Source organism: Pyrus communis, chromosome 12, assembly GCF_041283825.1.
Source record: "Pyrus communis isolate YQ-2024b chromosome 12, ASM4128382v1, whole genome shotgun sequence".
In the NCBI taxonomy this organism is placed as follows: Eukaryota; Viridiplantae; Streptophyta; class Magnoliopsida; order Rosales; family Rosaceae; genus Pyrus; species Pyrus communis.
In genome coordinates this window covers 3,573,325-3,589,617 of record NC_142576.1, presented here as the reverse complement: position 1 = coordinate 3,589,617, position 16,293 = coordinate 3,573,325, and the positions used below count along the sequence as shown (strand labels likewise).

The 16,293-nt window shown below is 36.8% G+C and overlaps 5 protein-coding genes and 1 non-coding gene across 7 annotated transcripts; 5 read left to right on the top strand and 1 right to left on the bottom strand.

Moving 5' to 3' along the window:
• Positions 1-384: 384 nt before the first annotated feature.
• Positions 385-4,108, top strand: LOC137744918 (calreticulin). Its single transcript, XM_068484734.2, has 13 exons — positions 385-692; positions 1,657-1,764; positions 1,900-2,092; positions 2,199-2,457; positions 2,543-2,599; positions 2,688-2,735; positions 2,821-2,907; positions 2,990-3,115; positions 3,204-3,299; positions 3,385-3,429; positions 3,528-3,554; positions 3,636-3,740; positions 3,825-4,108. Exons 1-13 carry the CDS (start codon positions 590-592, stop codon positions 3,834-3,836), a joined length of 1,266 nt encoding a protein of 421 aa, XP_068340835.2. The 5' UTR covers positions 385-589; the 3' UTR covers positions 3,837-4,108.
• A 709-nt stretch (positions 4,109-4,817) lies between these two features.
• On the top strand, positions 4,818-7,211 carry LOC137746309 (cyclic phosphodiesterase). The gene is made up of 3 exons (XM_068486386.2): positions 4,818-5,235; positions 5,804-5,846; positions 6,785-7,211. The coding sequence occupies exons 1-3, from the start codon at positions 4,948-4,950 to the stop codon at positions 6,976-6,978; spliced, it is 525 nt and encodes a 174-aa protein (XP_068342487.2). The 5' UTR covers positions 4,818-4,947; the 3' UTR covers positions 6,979-7,211.
• A 1,720-nt stretch (positions 7,212-8,931) lies between these two features.
• Positions 8,932-10,557, bottom strand: LOC137745700 (uncharacterized). Of its 2 annotated transcripts, none has more exons than XM_068485696.2 (4): positions 10,095-10,557; positions 9,885-9,994; positions 9,678-9,796; positions 8,932-9,226 (listed from the first exon to the last, which is right to left on the bottom strand). In XM_068485696.2, the coding sequence occupies exons 1-4, from the start codon at positions 10,270-10,272 to the stop codon at positions 9,124-9,126; spliced, it is 510 nt and encodes a 169-aa protein (XP_068341797.2). In that variant the 5' UTR covers positions 10,273-10,557; the 3' UTR covers positions 8,932-9,123. The 2 variants fall into 2 exon arrangements, with proteins under 2 accessions (XP_068341797.2, XP_068341796.2); XM_068485695.2 differs by having other exon boundaries at positions 10,071-10,367.
• Positions 10,558-11,351: 794 nt separating this feature from the next.
• LOC137744946 (small COPII coat GTPase SAR1A) lies at positions 11,352-13,668 on the top strand. Its single transcript, XM_068484767.2, has 3 exons — positions 11,352-11,626; positions 12,129-12,260; positions 13,246-13,668. Exons 1-3 carry the CDS (start codon positions 11,498-11,500, stop codon positions 13,564-13,566), a joined length of 582 nt encoding a protein of 193 aa, XP_068340868.1. The 5' UTR covers positions 11,352-11,497; the 3' UTR covers positions 13,567-13,668.
• On the top strand, positions 12,550-12,669 carry LOC137746369 (small nucleolar RNA snoR83). The gene has a single exon (XR_011069839.1). It is a non-coding gene; the product is annotated as a small nucleolar RNA snoR83 (small nucleolar RNA).
• Positions 13,669-14,374: 706 nt separating the features above from the next.
• Positions 14,375-15,420, top strand: LOC137744206 (protein AGENET DOMAIN (AGD)-CONTAINING P1-like). The gene has a single exon (XM_068484069.2). The coding sequence runs from the start codon at positions 14,577-14,579 to the stop codon at positions 15,201-15,203; it is 627 nt and encodes a 208-aa protein (XP_068340170.2). The 5' UTR covers positions 14,375-14,576; the 3' UTR covers positions 15,204-15,420.
• The last annotated feature ends 873 nt before the right edge of the window (positions 15,421-16,293 follow it).

Here is a 16,293-nt window from a genome sequence, read left to right as displayed (position 1 = left end):
GGACTGAACATGATAGGTTATGAATTCACAATAGTGTGTGTTATCTAACCAATCTTATACACGAGTTACAAGTCTTGTTTACAAAGCCTAATTAATCTTTGTCAATCCAATCTTATCCCTAAAGTTCAATCTCATTCAGCCCACCAAATGAGCCTTAAGTTTCATAACACAAGTGGTTGGATATATAAATAAAATAAAATTTCTAACCACTCGTATTATAACACTTAATGTACAGTGTCGTGTTTGCGGCACATTAAAAATTTCTTTTTTTTAGTGGGCCAAATTCCAGACCTTTTACAAAGTTACCAAACTAAGGCATTTCCGTAAACTCTCAATTCCTCCAACCTACGTGGCGCACCCAATTGCTGCAGCGCAAAATTCAGTGAGGGACCAATAAGATCCCGCCACCTCAGGCCAATGACAAGACGAAACCACGTGGCGAGTTTCTATTGGTCGCGTCTTCCAGCGAGGACTCTTACCCCAAGATTAAAAACCACTGCTGTGAAAACCGATTATATATAACAGCCCTGCAGGGATCGAGCTTCCTCATCAGTCTCTGTAGCTGCAGATTCTCTCAGCGTCGAAAACGATGGCGTTTAGGGTTCGAAACAACTCGAGCTTGCTGTCCCTGGTCCTTCTCTCTCTCCTCGCCATAGCCTCCGCCAAGGTTTTCTTCGAAGAACGCTTCGAAGGTATACATACATCTCTCTCTATGTTTCTCACTCTGTATCTATAGGTGTACGGATTATTTGATGTCGTCGGTTTTTGGTTGCATTTTCTATTGATTAGAGTTTTAGAGGTTTTGTGTGCGGTAATTGAGTTGAATCAGATGTCATTTCTGGAGGATCGGTGTTGGTTATGAGTCTGCTACTCGATCTGATTGTGTTCGTGGTTAATGTTTTATGAATACTGTTAGTGTGAGTTTAATTGACGGTTTTCAATTGGATCTGCTAGAAATTTGATTAAAGTTTGAATTTTCAACTTGATTTGTGGTTTCGTTTATGTTTTCGAATCGAAATCTTTGGGTATTGATGTATCTGTGTGTGTGTATGATAAATGTGATCAGTGAAGTGTTTGTAAATTACAAAAAAAATAGGGTTTAGGGTGATGTTAAATTTGATAAATGGTATTGAATGGAAAAAAAATCAATAATTGTAAGGTTTCCAGTCCAATTTCAGTTCAAAGATGTTGCATTCGCTGTTTTCAATCTGCAGTGTCACAGGTTGTTAAGCTCGTATATGATTTTGAACAGAATTAAAGCTAAATCTCATATGTTCCGTTAAATTGATATTCTATTGTTGCTCTATCCATTGGTTGGCTCGAGACTCGTTTCTTTCTGCTGTTGAACTTGTCAATTATTAGTGATGTTGCAATCTTGACAGAGTTTGATTGGTAGGAGCTCGAAAAGGCATAGATTTTGCCTGATACAGTAGTAGTCAAAGTGGGGCAGGCGTAGAATGTCAAATGGTATCATGTGTAGGTCAAGTAGTATTAAAAGGGTCTTTAAAAAGTGAAGAAGCTTACTTCTCTTGTACATTTAACATGTTTACTTCTCTGGTTCTTTACTTTTTACTGTTTCCAGTGATCTTTTTTGCTGTTCTATTGTCCTGATTCTTTTTTCTCTTGTTTCTTGTGCTATTTCTCAAATACTAAAAGACGGATGGGACAAACGTTGGGTTAAATCTGACTGGAAGAGAGATGAGAGCCTTGCCGGAGAATGGAACTACACCTCTGGCAAATGGAATGGAGATGCTAATGACAAAGGTATCTGTTCATAACCAATTCTGTCTCTTGTGTTAATGTTATCTGCAGATTTTTTACTGTGTTCATTGCTTTATTTTTTATATTGTGAAGATCGTCCTGATGACCAGTTTCGATGACTTTAACATCTTGGTACAGGTATCCAAACAAGTGAGGATTATAGGTTTTATGCCATTTCAGCTGAGTTCCCTGAATTCAGCAACAAGGACAAGACCCTAGTGTTCCAATTTTCCGTGAAACATGAGCAGAAGCTTGACTGTGGTGGTGGCTACATCAAGTTACTCAGCGGCGATGTTGATCAGAAGAAATTTGGCGGTGATACCTCATACAGGCAAGTGATATCCCCATTTGATCTGACTGTTTCGTTATCTTTGCATCAATCTGTTTACCTCATTTAATAATTTCTGACATGGTATATAAACTTTTATGGTTTGCAGTATCATGTTTGGGCCAGATATCTGTGGATACAGCACCAAGAAAGTTCACGCAATTCTTAACTACAATAACACAAATAACTTGATCAAGAAGGACGTCCCTTGTGAGACTGATCAGCTTACTCATGTTTATACCTTTGTCCTCCGCCCAGATGCTACCTACAGCATCCTTATTGACAATGTAGAGAAACAAACTGGCAGCCTCTACAGTGATTGGGATCTTCTGCCTCCAAAGAAAATAAAGGATCCCGAGGCCAAGAAAGTATGTACCTATAATTGAACTCTTGAGATATCAGTAAACTATTCATAACTGAAGTGGTGATTAACTAACTGTCTAATATCGACAGCCTGAAGATTGGGATGACAAAGAATACATTCCTGACCCTGAAGATACTAAGCCAGAGGTAGTCACGCATTTTATATACAAATCATCTACGCTTATTCTTTTTAACTAAATATACAAGCATGCTGACTTTCATTGTCTGTTTGTAGGGTTATGATGACATTCCCAAGGAGATAGTAGATCCCGAAGCCAAGAAGGTAATGATTTGACTTGGGTTTCCAAAATACTACACATGCACGGAAGAGTATTTTTGTTGCTCATTAACGTGATTTGGTGTTTCAGCCGGAAGATTGGGATGATGAGGAAGATGGTGAATGGACTGCCCCAACCATTCCCAACCCCGAATACAAGGGTGAATGGAAGCCAAAGGTTTGTGGAATTCAGGTTTGAATAATATCTTGAAACGTAACTTTTAAGTTCTCTGTCCTAATTTTTCTCCGCCACTATGCAGAAAATCAAGAACCCCAACTTCAAGGGAAAGTGGAAGACACCACTCATTGACAACCCAGAGTTCAAGGATGACCCTGAGCTGTATGTTTACCCCAACTTGAAGTATGTCGGAATTGAATTGTGGCAGGTAATATTGTCTGTTACCTTTCCTCCTGTTTTCTATTTTTGTTCCCTCAGTAATCAAAGTCTGATAAGCAAGATGTGGAATGTCCCAGGTGAAATCTGGAACCCTGTTTGACAATATCTTGATCGCTGATGACCCGGAGTATGCAAAGCAGTTGGCTGAGGAAACATGGGGAAAACAAAAGGATGTATGTCATCTAGCATACCTTTTTCCGTAGCGCTTTCTAACAGTATTCCTTTAACATGTCTGATTTGAGTTTCGTGCAATTTCAGGCTGAGAAGGCAGCATTCGAGGAAGCAGAGAAGAAGCAGGAGGAGGTACTCGAATGTTTATTCACAGAGTCCAAATTATTTTCGCTATTAGTAATCGTGTGTTTTTCATTCTTATTAACTTGTTACCTTAATCCTTTTGACAGGAAGCAAAAGACCCAGTTGATTCTGATGTAAGCATACAAAACTTACACCTGAGAGTTTATTAGCTGATCTTTTTCTGCGGTCCCTAACCGCTTCTCTGTGTTTTTCAGGCCGAGGAAGAAGATGATGCTGACGCCGATGATGCGGAAGATGACTCTGACGCCGAATCTAAACCAGACTCAGCTGAAGAGAGCGCTGAGGAGGCTGAGAAACATGTAGGTTTTCTTCCTTTTTGCGATTTACCAACTATACGACTAGTCTGTTTACTGATTGGTGCGCCTTGTGCTTTGTGTTTTCAGGACGAACTGTAGGAAGGGAAGCACCGAAAAGTTTTAGAGAAAAGCTTCGGCGTCAAGTGCTCCATTTTTTCCTTCGTTATTTTTTAGCTGTAGAACCGTTAAGAGGAAAGAGATACTGCTAAATGTTGAATGTTGCTTATTTCTTAATCTCTCATTTAGCTGTTTGATCCATGTGAGCAAAAACGATGAGATGTGTTTTTGTCTTTTTCATAATCACATGAGATTAGTTTAAACTGAGTAGTCCTCTTTGAATTTTTCTGTTGAATCAATATTTTCCTTATTTATATTTTGCCTTGAATGCTAAAATGGTCCCTGCGGTTTACACGGCTAAGAAAATGCTCATTGAATTTCCAAATTAGATTGGTTGTCAAGTTTACGCTCTCTTGGTTGCTCATTTTGTTTTTAGTTTTTCTAATATAAGAGTGAAATTAGATGAAACGATTCATTGTCTCGAATTTAGATCGATAATGGGCGGAGTCGTCGAGTCGGGAGAGAGAGGAGGACTGAGGTGAGGTCGAGAGAGAGATAGAGTTGAACTTAATTGAGCGGTTTAGATTAAATCTCAACCAATCCGACTACTATAATAATTTATAATCTTATATGTTATGAATTTTAAATTTAAATTGTAAAATCATAAAATTCGGTTCGATATTACTGATCTGTGATCCCGAAGCCTGTACCAAACTTTCAAGAATTTTTCGATTTCGGTTATTGAATGATTAGATAATTTTTTTGGGTGGAATTCCCTTTTTTTCCTTTGTTTTTTATAGCCCTGATTTATGCATGGATCAAACGTTGATGACGTCCAAGACCAAATTTTGGTGTGGAAAGAACCATTTTATTAAAAATTGGGCATTCAAAAAAAAATGGTGAGCTTTAAATAGAACGTCTACTTAGTATTACGATTTAATGGTATTCATTTTCAATGTCTTCAGTTTTACTCGTTAAAAACGAATTTAAACAACATTATTACTACTCCACCTCTCATATTAAAAAAAAAAAAAAAAAAAAAAAAAAAGAACGATCATTTCCAAAATTGATCACCAACCGCATTATAATCCCCAATTCCCAATTAACCTAAACGCTGCAAAACCAATCATCCATCTTCTTCGTTTTTCTCACCATGCCAGATAAGCCGCGAGTGCACAAGTATGACATATGGGCCGTCCCACCGGATGATGTGTCGGAGAGGATCAAGAAGGTGATGGACGGTCTTCGCGAAGAATTTGGTGGGCCGGAGATCCGACCCCACATTCCGATTACGGTGTCGATCCACTCGGATCACGAGTCCATCGTGAAGAAGTTCAGAGAGAAATGCACGGGAGTCAGTTACGATTGTAAAATTGAGCGCGTGAATACCAGTCCATGTGCATTCTATTACCAGTGCGTTTACCTCTTCATCGATCCTGAGGTTTCATTCTATTCGTTTATTTTCACTCAAATCTTATCAATCTTCTCTTGTTTTTTTATTTTATTATGTATAATCGGTGTTTAAAGTATCTACCAAATTGTCAATATTTCCGTTCAAATATTCGAAAAATTAAAGATGAATATTGGAAAGAAGATGAAATAAAAATTTCACCCTATACAGATATAGAAAAATTAATAAATATCGATGATGTTTACCGATTTACTACATAAATTTTGTTATAACCCATTACAGATTTCGAACTTTTGAATTTTTTTTTTTTTTTTGGAGAAATTTTCTCTAATTTTGATTAAATCTGAATAAGTTGATATACCCACTTCATTGCAAATCGATGGCAATATATCCATCGATATTTTCATAAATTTGCATATCGTATTTTAAATATTGTTACAGTTGATATTCTATATTAAATTCATCTATATTATGAAAAAGATAGATTCGAACTTAACTGCAAATGAGCACACTTGTTGTATCCAGTTTGGTTAAGAACAATTATCTCTTTTAGTTTGAGAGTTATTAGTTATGTGATTGTAGTCGATTAATTTCTCAGGTAATTCATATGAAGAACGTGGCTGGGAAATTTGGACGCTTGGGTAAGATCAATTTGCCTTCCCATACAAATTATTGATTCAAAATTAATAAAAACTTCATGCAGAATTTCTACAAGTTTTGTTCTATATCACATGAATGTTTGTTGTGAGAGAGATGATAATGTATACACTCGTTAAATGTGAGTTTTTCTTGAGAAGTGCTCAACTAGTTATCATGAATCGAAATGTTCTCTTGGTCATTAAGGGAGCAAGTAACAAAAATGTTACTTTTATTATATTTTTTGTACCGTATATATACTATTTTTTTAATAGAGATATAATTCATATGTGTGGGAGGATCCTATCTCTATTAGAGAAATGATACAAACGTGGTATGAAAAATTTGATAGGTGTAACATTATTCAGTAGGAGATGTATGGTCATTCACTTTTAAATTTGATATAAAGGGCGGAAAATAAGGGTTTGTTTGGAAATTGTTTTAATTGATTGAAACTACTCTTAGAGTAAACATTTTTTGAGTTTTGAAAACAAATTTTCTCTAAAAGCGTTTTCAATCATTTAAAAGCAATTTCCAAACTAATCCTAAATGAATGTTTTTAGTGTTTTAATTTCTACACTATACCAAATCTAAGAGTGAGCGAACATAACCAGAACTCTTAAGTTGATATGCATTTGCTTTGAAGAACCAACAAAAGGACTCTTTTGTCTAAAGATATATTCCCTAGGGTTTTGTAGATTGCCATTTCATTGACTGCAAGTTTTGTTAGGGTTTGGTGCTGAGCACTAATTTATTGAGAATTGACAGGGAAATTGTTATTGGCACTTCCATATAATTTAGGAGAGATGGGGAGTTTCGAACTTGGAATGCATGAGTGGAAACCAAAATTCTATCCATTAAGATATTAGACCGCTTGCATATTTTTATTGCTTTATAACTAATGATTATTCCATTGGGTTTGCAATTAACTGTATCCATGCAGGTCCTATGCCACATTTGAGCCTCCTCTATGGGCATCTGACCGACGAAGAGAAGCAAAAGGCTAAAGAAAAAGTTCTTGCTCTTGATGGTGGCATCGTTGGTCTCCGTTTCACGATGAGACACCTCGTTTTGTACAAATGTAACGACGATATGACTCAACAGACTTGGGAGAAGGTTGCTGAAGTTTTTGGGTAACTGTTGTAGCTTGTGTCAAGACCACCTCCGGCCATGTCTTCTCTCTTGCTGAGCTTGTCGCCGCACACAGAAGTCTCTGTAAGTTTCGGAACTTTCGTTGAGTGATATGAACTCCTTCTGGATTATACGCTGTATAATCAACTGTTCAGAATCGCGGGTTTTAAAGATTAGCAGAGCTCTATATCGTTTTATAACTATGTTCTTGTTCTTTTAATACAAGCGATAAGTTGTCATCGTTGCGTACTTTCTTGTAGCTGTCCGCAACCCTTTCATCAACCCGCACTCTCGTCTTGCAATCCACCGGCTTTCCGTCGATGCGAAAAACTCTCTTATTGTTGTTACAAACTACCCAATTTCCAACAACTTTGGCAACAGTTGCAGTCTCATCTCTCACTGGGATGGAGATTCGAGCATGGCCTTGGAAAGAAGCATAAATTGATACACAATGACAATGTGTAATCGGATTAAGCATGAATTGAAGCCAGTGCAACTATATACATGATATCAATGGACCGTTGCAAGTTAAAAGTGATGCGACACGTTTAAAACACTCTTCGTACTTGATATCCGTAAGCCATGCTTAATTTAGGAATGACATCAACTCTGGATTTATGTGTCTAAAGCTTGCAAACCGAGAGATTTAGACTACTCAGGGGAGACAGAAAGAGATATGGGCCAGGTTTTTGGGTTTTTGTGAAGTGACTCAATGATATAGACTATTAGAGGCGATGTGATGGAAATTGAGTGATCCAAATCTCTTGATTCTTCGGTCGCAAAGATCCGGAGTGAATCTCAAGTTCTTAGAGATCTCGTAAAGTTGACTTTCTTTCAAGGTCAAAAGCTTGAAGAAGCTTCTCAAAAGTTGACAATATTTTAGATTTTCGTTTTTTCTTATTTCGTTCACGAATGGATTTTAGCTCTTTCCTATTCTGGTTTTCTGGTAACTATACCATGTTCTAAATTATTTTAATCTAAAAGAAGGAACATTGAATTTGGATGAAAAAGCAGAGTGCACATTACTGTTCTAAAAACTGATATAATGTGTGCAAAATATCGAACTTGAATGAAAAAGGCAGCACACACATTAATGTTCTAAAAACTGATGTGACTTATGTGTGTCAAAGGGCGACGAGCATAATACTTTGGAAAACTAGTCTAATTCATGTGTACAAAAAGGCGGCAAGTGCTATTTCGCCTCCTTATACTAAAAAACTAATCATAAATCACATGTATAAAAAGATCGCGAGTGCAATACCTCAAAAATTGATCTAATTCACTTGTGTGAAAAGACGACAAATACAAAATATATTGAAAAAGCTAAAAGTGGCGAACATAATACCCAAGAAAACTTATCTAAGCCACGTAGAAACACTCGTAGTACTTAATATCCTTAAGCCGTGAAAAGACGACAAATACAAAATATATTGAAAAAGCTAAAAGTGGCGAACATAATACCCAAGAAAACTTATCTAAGCCACGTAGAAACACTCGTAGTACTTAATATCCTTAAGCCATGCTTAATTCAGGAATGAGATAAACTCTAGATCTTTGTATCCGAAGCTCACAAACTATGAGAATTGAACCACTCAAGAGAAAGAGAGAGATCTGAGCCATTTAAGTTTTTAGATTTTTATGAAGTGGGCTAGTAGAATGAGTTATTAAGGATAGTAAGATTAAAATTAAATGGTCCAAATCTCTCGATCCAAGACTCCAGACACAAAGATACGGATTGAAACTCAATTTCTTAATTTATAGGGATCCCGTAAAGTTGACTTTCTTTCATGATCAAAGGCTTGAAGAAGCTTCTCAAAAGTTGACAATAATTTAGATCTTTTTTTTTTATTTTTTTATTTTTAATTTTGTTCACAATTAAATTTAGCTTTTTCCTATCATAGTTTTCTGGTAATTATACTATGTTCCAAATTACTTTAATCTACGAGAAGAAACATTGAATTTGTATAAAAAGGCAACGCGCACATTAATACTCTAAAAACTGATGGTGTGTGCAAAACTTCAAATTATATATACATGCGTAATTTTCTTAACAATGCATTCAAAGAGAAGCTTCGACCGCACCCAAAGCTTAAACAGTCAAATACAAACGCTTGTTTTTCTTCACCAGGATGCACCATTTCCCAAACACAATTATTCACTTTTGCTCCCGGCACTTGTTTTTGGCTTCTTGACAATCAAGACGGGACAATTGACATTCTGTGCACAGTGATTGCTCACGCTCCCAAGGAAAGCCCTGCAAATTCCCAATTATTCTAATTACTTCCAAATTAATTTCATGATTTTTGTTTTTATTTTTTTGTTTTGTAAACCAGTTATACCGCCTCCGCCATGTGTTCGTCGCGTTACTGTCCGTCCAAGACACAAACATTCAATCTTAAACGGGTACATTTTTTTTTTACCCGAATAAAAAAATTTTGAATTTGTATCTTGGACGTATGAATAACGCGGCACATAGACTCTGTTTAATATCTCCAATCTTCATATTGTCGGAAGAGGATTCTCTTTCGAATTTATTTTATGCGATCCTAGAAATCTCCATGTCCTAACTATTTATTTAAATAAAAAATATTAATTAATATTTTACCGCACAATATACGTTGAATATTTAAAATGTTAAAATCTTTAGGATCTCCATAATTTGAATGAATCCAAGTCCCATATTGTCAATATAAATTGGGACCTACCTTTTGATGCCGCCGTAACCGTGGCTTCCCACGACCAACACGTCAGCACGAAGCTGCTCTGCCATCTGGCAAATGACATCCCTCGGATCTCCGTCCTCTACTTTCGTCTCCACCTTAACCTGGACCAGGGGCAAAAACATCACATGAAAAATCACAAAAAACCAAATGACGATTTTACCCTCACAAAATCAATATTCTGACACTTACATCCTGGCAGAGGTCCCTGCACGTCTTCTTGGCCTTCTCCATCACGCAGTCCGCCACATCAGCAGCGTACTTCTCCATCGCCGCCCAAGTCTCAGACGAAAACAAATACCCTGTTTCACAAGCAAATAACAAAAAAAACCACTGAATCTTCTTTCCCAAAATAACCTCAATGTTGCCACAAAATACCGGATGGATCCTCGCTCCTCCTACCTGTGCCGTCCAGAGCGGTGAACACTGCTCGCGGGGGCTTGGCGTAGAGTAGGATAAGGGTATCTTTGGAATTTTGCGCGACAATATTCTTCAGGCACCACGACAGCGCATGCATGCTCTCCTCGCCTTCGTCGACGGCCACGAGGATCCTCCTTTCGCCTTCTGCCACGTCAGTCATGTTTAATCGATCGGACGGTTGAAATTCGAAAACAGCTTGAGAGATTTTCTGAAGTGGTTTTTGAAGGGAGCTCGGTTGATGGAACAAGGGAAGGTGAAGTGGGTATATGTAATAAAAAGATGGGTGGGAAATTGCTGTGGGCGGTTTGTGGGTTTGGGCTTTTGTGGGGTTCGTGGTTTTCTGAGACGGTGGGCCTGTTTAGGGTTTTGAAGATTATCTGGATTCTGAAGTTTGGATAAGATTTGACTAATTAGTATAATATCTCAGTTAACTTGACATAAAGGTCAAAGTTTGGTCCACTTTGCTTCTTTATATAAAAACAAGGACTTTTAATTAAATGGTCTCTAATATTGGTATTAATCTTTATATTAGTTTATGAGATTTGAAACCGATAGTAGTGGTATTTAGATTTGTTCACAGTTGATTTTTTTGATTTTTTTTGAAAATTTTCTATTTAATAAGATCAAAATGACAAAATTATCTTCAATTTAATAAACAATTATTTTAATTATTTTTAGGTATTTTTATCATTTTCTCTTATTTAATGGAGAGTTTCAGAAAATAACGAAATAATTGACGGTGGACAAAATAATTCTCTTGAATTTAATTCTCCAGGACTAGAGTTATGCCAATTTTAAAACATTTTTGATTAAAAAGACTTAAATTTAGGGAGTTTTAACGAAAAATCTGTGGTACTGTTCACTTTAACGAAAAACCATATTTTTGCACTAAAAAGTCAATCTTAGTACTATTCATTTTACCCTTTATTTTGTTCTTATCGTTAAAACTCAAAGTTTTCAAGTCCTTATCATTAGTTTTCCTTTAAATTTATGGATCATAGTTGCTAAGTTCTTTAGTACTTACCAAATTTCTTGTCCAACCTTCACCAAAATGGATAAAACAAAACTAGAAAAGAGAAGGCATTTATTTATTTTATTTTATTTTTTTGTCAGAAAGAGAAGGCAATTAAACAAAAAAAGAAAGAAAAAAATGCAAAAACAATCCCTACCGACGAAATTCAGCTAAAACTGAAATTAAAAAATAATAATAATAAATCAGATTCCAGCTGTTCGAAATTTAGAATCTAACGGCCGACAATTGCCCAAATGAGCCGTCCGATGGGACCAAACCCAGTAACAGTTCCACATAACGCTCTCTAGCTATTTCTCTGTCTCTCTGATTTGGGGGGAGGCTTTCGATCTGACGATTTCTGGGTGGAAACACCATGTTCTTGTTGGATTGGTTCTACGGGGTTCTAGCATCGCTCGGATTGTGGCAGAAGGAGGCCAAGATCTTGTTTTTGGGTCTCGACAATGCCGGCAAGACGACGTTGCTTCATATGCTCAAAGATGAGGTCTTTCTTCCAATCCCATCCTTTAAATCCGATTTTTAACAAATTTTGTTGGTGGGTTTTGGGTGCTTACGAATGCGGTGAAAGTTATGATTTTTTAATGCTTCAATGGTGTTTTGGAATGATCGGTATTTTGGTTTCAATTCAAATTTTGGTTTTTGTTTTATTTTTAATCAGTGTGGGGTCTGTTTGGTTGATGGGAAAGTGAAGGAAAAGAAAATATGGAATGAAGTAATAGTTTTGAGAGTGTAGTTGCTAATTGTTATTCAATTGAAAAAATTTTCTTTTCATAATTCCTATGATTTTTCCACATTAGGAGCTCTGCGTCAATTGGTTAATGAAGAATTCAGGTTTAAGACAATATTGACTCACTGAAATTGTATTATTTGGAAGGAGAGAAAATGAATAAACCAATTTACTATTGTCATTGTTTTGATTTATTGTGATAAGTAGCGGGGAATTTGATTTTCTGACTCTGGGTTTTGTTGTTGATGGATTGTTGCAGAGATTAGTTCAACACCAACCGACGCAGTATCCGACGTCCGAGGAGTTAAGCATTGGGAAAATCAAGTTCAAGGCTTTTGATTTGGGCGGGCATCAGATTGCTCGCAGAGTTTGGAAAGATTACTATGCCAAGGTATCATTCATGTTTTAACGTAAGGATGTATTGTATGCATGTGATGTGGCAACTGCTTTCTGCATATATGAACTGCTTGAGGCCTTTTCTTTTACTTATGAAAATTATGCGGTTTGTGTGTGCTCAGCGAGCAGCATTGTTCTTGTATTTTGTAATAGTTTGCTGAATAAAAATTAGTCAAATAATGAAATCAGAAACGAAATATATCTTCGCCCGCAAGAATAGCTGCCGTATGATCATCTCTTGACACAGGCTTGTAGTAAAGTTTTGGAATAGTTATGCTTCCGTAATCCCAGATAAAAGTTTTTGTGTTTACCTGATTCATGGGAGGCAGATATAAATAGTGGTAGTTCACTGATAGTACCTTATGTCTTTAGAAGGTATGCTAATAGTACCTTACCACACACTCATCCTTTGCTTTGCAGTTTCATTATCTGGATTAATGATGGGTTAACGAAACACAAATGTCTGATCAGAAGTGGGAATAAACCTTTCGTGTCGATTGCCATGTTCTGAGATCACCTTATTTCTTTTCAACTCCTGTGAAGGATTTCTATTTGCTAGGGACTTCACAGTAGAACCTGGGAGATGTAGTTAGATATGTTATATATTGAATTGTTCTCCAATAAGGTCCTTAAATAACGTGTGTTTTTCACCCCGTAGATTGTATATGATTTACGTCTATGTATTTTAACCATATACGGATAGCTGGGATTTATAGTGGTGCAGTGCGACAGCTCCCGAATAGGTCCTATTGAGAGAATAAGATAATATTTGGTTATATACTAGACTATATTTTGGAATCTGTAATTGGAAAGAATTTTGAGATTTGGAACTGCCTAAGAAATTTGAGGGTAAGTTTCAAGCTATGCAAGTTTTGTCTTGCCACTTCGAGTTATGTTATCTCTACATTTTCTTGATCGAAAAAGGAATGTTATCTCTACGTTTCATCCTTGGTGATGCATTTTGTCTTTGTTGTGCAAAGGTGGATGCAGTTGTTTACCTGGTGGATGCTTACGACAAGGAAAGATTTGCAGAATCGAAAAAGGAGCTGGATGCTCTCCTCTCTGATGAGTCATTGGCCACTGTTCCATTCCTTGTTCTGGGAAACAAGATCGACATACCATATGCGGCCTCAGAAGAAGAGTTGCGCTTCCACCTCGGTCTGAACAACTTCACCACTGGCAAGGGCAAAGTGAACTTGCAAGACTCAAATGTCCGTCCCCTCGAGGTCTTCATGTGCAGTATCGTTCGCAAAATGGGTTATGGCGATGGCTTCAAGTGGCTTTCTCAGTACATTAAGTAGTAAAGACTAGGCTTCTCACTTTTTGTTGTTTCCGATTAATTCAAGCTGTTGGAGATATTTTGCCTCTTTTCTTTATGATGAGCAAATGGTATTGATAGTTCACATTCTTGTGAAACCGGCAACAAAATTATATGTTCGATCCTCTTCTCATGTCCCACACGTGGGTGATTTTTGTTAGACATGATTTATGAAGACCTAAAAGATAAACGGTTTAGATTGTTGAAATACATTACGCAGTGGCTCGTAGAAACGTGTCAAAAGTTGTGTAAACAAGTAGTGTAACGGATCCGTCATATATACACACATCTGTCCATTGTCTAAACCATCTAAATTTGGGACTGCGACACTTTGATTTGTTTTTTTACAATGCTATGATTGGGTTGAATTTGTCAAAGGACGTGTTAATGAATCATTTGACCCGATTTTAATCTGAATTCGATGTAATTAATAGAATATGAAACTCTGTTAGCTTAACAAAGCAAATATGGATTTGAAAATCCGTTAGTTTAACAAAGCAAATACGAATTTGAGCTAATCCGATGGATAATGTTCCAATCTGACCTGGCATACAAATATATAGAGTAATCTGAACTTTCTAGAATGTATATTATTGATTAAGAAAACAAATTTTTTTTTTTTTATGGTGATTGAAAAAACATGTATAAGAAATCATATCGTGTTATCGAATTAAATACTCGTTAACTTAACAAATCATATATGGATTTTCTTATTAAACATCCGTCGGATTATCCGACCAGATTATTTTACTTAGCACTTCAATCTAAAATAATCTAATCCGAATCCGATTCATTTACAAGTCTATATATAAGTGCGAGAAATTCGTAAAAGTAACACTTTAGGTGGGCTGAATAGGAAAGCAAAATTTCCTAAACAGAAGAGGACTCTATATATACAAACAAGGCACTCGTCGACTCTCTCATCCTTGGCAGCAACTAGTTAATCAGCTCTCGTTCTTCTACTTCCTTTCTTTCACTTGCAAATCATCTGTAATGGGGCGTTCCCGTGCGATCCAACATCGTATAAACACGACGAACTCTCGTCCTTCTGGTTCCTCATCTCACTCCCAACCCTCCGATCCGACTGAGTTCTGCCCCGAAAGGTGGTTCAAAACAAACAACGAAGTTGAAGTGTCAAGCAAGGAAGAGGGGTTCATCGGATCGTACTTCGCAGCTAGGGTTGTAGCCAACATGGGGGACAACTACGTTGTCGAGTACAAGGAGCTGTTGGAGGATGACGAGCGCACGCTCTACAAAGAAACCGTCATGGCTCACGCCGCCCGCCCTCCGCACCCGAACAAAACCCGACCTTCAAGCCCAAGCGACTCATCTGCATACAACCAAAAGTTCGGTTTCGGGGATTTGGTGGATGCGTACGACAACGACGGGTGGTGGACAGGGGTCGTCACCGGGGAGAAGGGCCGTTTCTGCGCCGTGTTCTTCGAAACAACGTCGGAACATGTTGCTTATCCGGCTACTCACTTGAGGCCTCATCTGGATTGGAAGAAAGGGATGTGGTTTCCTGGCAAGAATAGGGGAAGGTACTTGCATGGGAATCCAAATTTCTCAGAAGCCATGACGGAAGTTATCTTGGATGAAAAGATCGAGCAGTCAAAGTAAAATACATCAAGTTAATTAATCAAAATCCTAAGAGGCAGTGTGGTTAATTTGGAAGGAAAGATGGCGGTTGACGGAGAACAAGAGGCTTCGACCATGTTTTTGTAGTTTTCTTGTTTAATTATGTTCAGTTTTTTAATGCAACCATCATATATTGAAGTCAAACATTTACAGCATATAGTTGGTTTTCGTATTTAGATTGGACTTGATATATGGTTAATTTTCCAACACAACGTATACTTTTAGCTGGCAACTGCTCTTGTTTTACCCCTCTTTTTTTTTTTTTTTTTTTTTTTTTGTGATTCTAAAATTACAATGCCTTAGCCTAGCAACCATCATAGATGGCTCAGTAGTTGGGGCGAATTTCAGACTCGTATTTCCCATTGTTCGTTCTGAGTTCGGATTCTGACGCTGGTGAAAATCACACGATGGTAATCAAGAGAGGCTGAAATGCTTATGTGAGTCACAATGTTCCGAGAGCACGACACATATAGTAAGTGTAATAATACAATTGGTTGGAATTAGGAAGAAAAAAAATTTCAACCAAATATATTATAACACTTACAAACTATGTTTTCAGCACAATAAAAAATCTCTCAAATAATCCCGGTGATTGAGAGCACTCCCTCTAGCACTTGAAAGTCGTGTGTTTCGTACCTTGGGCCTCCTACTATTCACGCATTCTATTGAGCCCATTTGTATACATAATTTAGATCCATTATTTAAAACTAGAAATTAGATTCTCATCCCTCTTTTTTTAACTCCATTGATTGAAACTTTATTCTTTTTCAATTTTTAATCAAGGACCCTTGGTTATAATAAACATCATTAATTATTTCATAATAAAATATTTTACATATCAAGATAATTAAATTTTATTTCTAAATATATTCATTTAGTGTTAGAAACGTTACATTTGATATATTTATATTTATGCCTAAATTTTGTATCATATATTTTTATTTTTAAGTTTATACCCATTTTAATTTGCAACCCCTTTTTAAATTCTGCCAATTTTCTTTTTCAGTTTTAGTTTGTACCCATGTATTAATTTCTTATTGTGTCCATATTTTTTCAAACTTTTATTTGTACT

Excerpts from the sequence above, each read along its gene's own strand:
- LOC137744918 (XM_068484734.2), top strand. The coding sequence starts at position 590 with ATGGCGTTTAGGGTTCGAAACAACTCGAGCTTGCTGTCCCTGGTCCTT. Across the intron at positions 2,458-2,542 it reads AGGATCCCGAGGCCAAGAAA|CCTGAAGATTGGGATGACAA; the intron begins GTATGTACCTAT and ends TAATATCGACAG. Across the intron at positions 2,908-2,989 it reads AGGGTGAATGGAAGCCAAAG|AAAATCAAGAACCCCAACTT; the intron begins GTTTGTGGAATT and ends GCCACTATGCAG.
- LOC137746309 (XM_068486386.2), top strand. The coding sequence starts at position 4,948 with ATGCCAGATAAGCCGCGAGTGCACAAGTATGACATATGGGCCGTCCCA. Across the intron at positions 5,236-5,803 it reads ACCTCTTCATCGATCCTGAG|GTAATTCATATGAAGAACGT; the intron begins GTTTCATTCTAT and ends TTAATTTCTCAG. Across the intron at positions 5,847-6,784 it reads TGGGAAATTTGGACGCTTGG|GTCCTATGCCACATTTGAGC; the intron begins GTAAGATCAATT and ends GTATCCATGCAG.
- LOC137745700 (XM_068485695.2), bottom strand. The coding sequence starts at position 10,272 with ATGACTGACGTGGCAGAAGGCGAAAGGAGGATCCTCGTGGCCGTCGAC. Across the intron at positions 9,995-10,070 it reads GAGGAGCGAGGATCCATCCG|GGTATTTGTTTTCGTCTGAG; the intron begins GTATTTTGTGGC and ends CTTGTGAAACAG. Across the intron at positions 9,227-9,677 it reads GGTTACGGCGGCATCAAAAG|GGCTTTCCTTGGGAGCGTGA; the intron begins GTAGGTCCCAAT and ends GGGAATTTGCAG.
- LOC137744946 (XM_068484767.2), top strand. The coding sequence starts at position 11,498 with ATGTTCTTGTTGGATTGGTTCTACGGGGTTCTAGCATCGCTCGGATTG. Across the intron at positions 11,627-12,128 it reads TTCATATGCTCAAAGATGAG|AGATTAGTTCAACACCAACC; the intron begins GTCTTTCTTCCA and ends GGATTGTTGCAG. Across the intron at positions 12,261-13,245 it reads GGAAAGATTACTATGCCAAG|GTGGATGCAGTTGTTTACCT; the intron begins GTATCATTCATG and ends TGTTGTGCAAAG.
- LOC137744206 (XM_068484069.2), top strand. The coding sequence starts at position 14,577 with ATGGGGCGTTCCCGTGCGATCCAACATCGTATAAACACGACGAACTCT.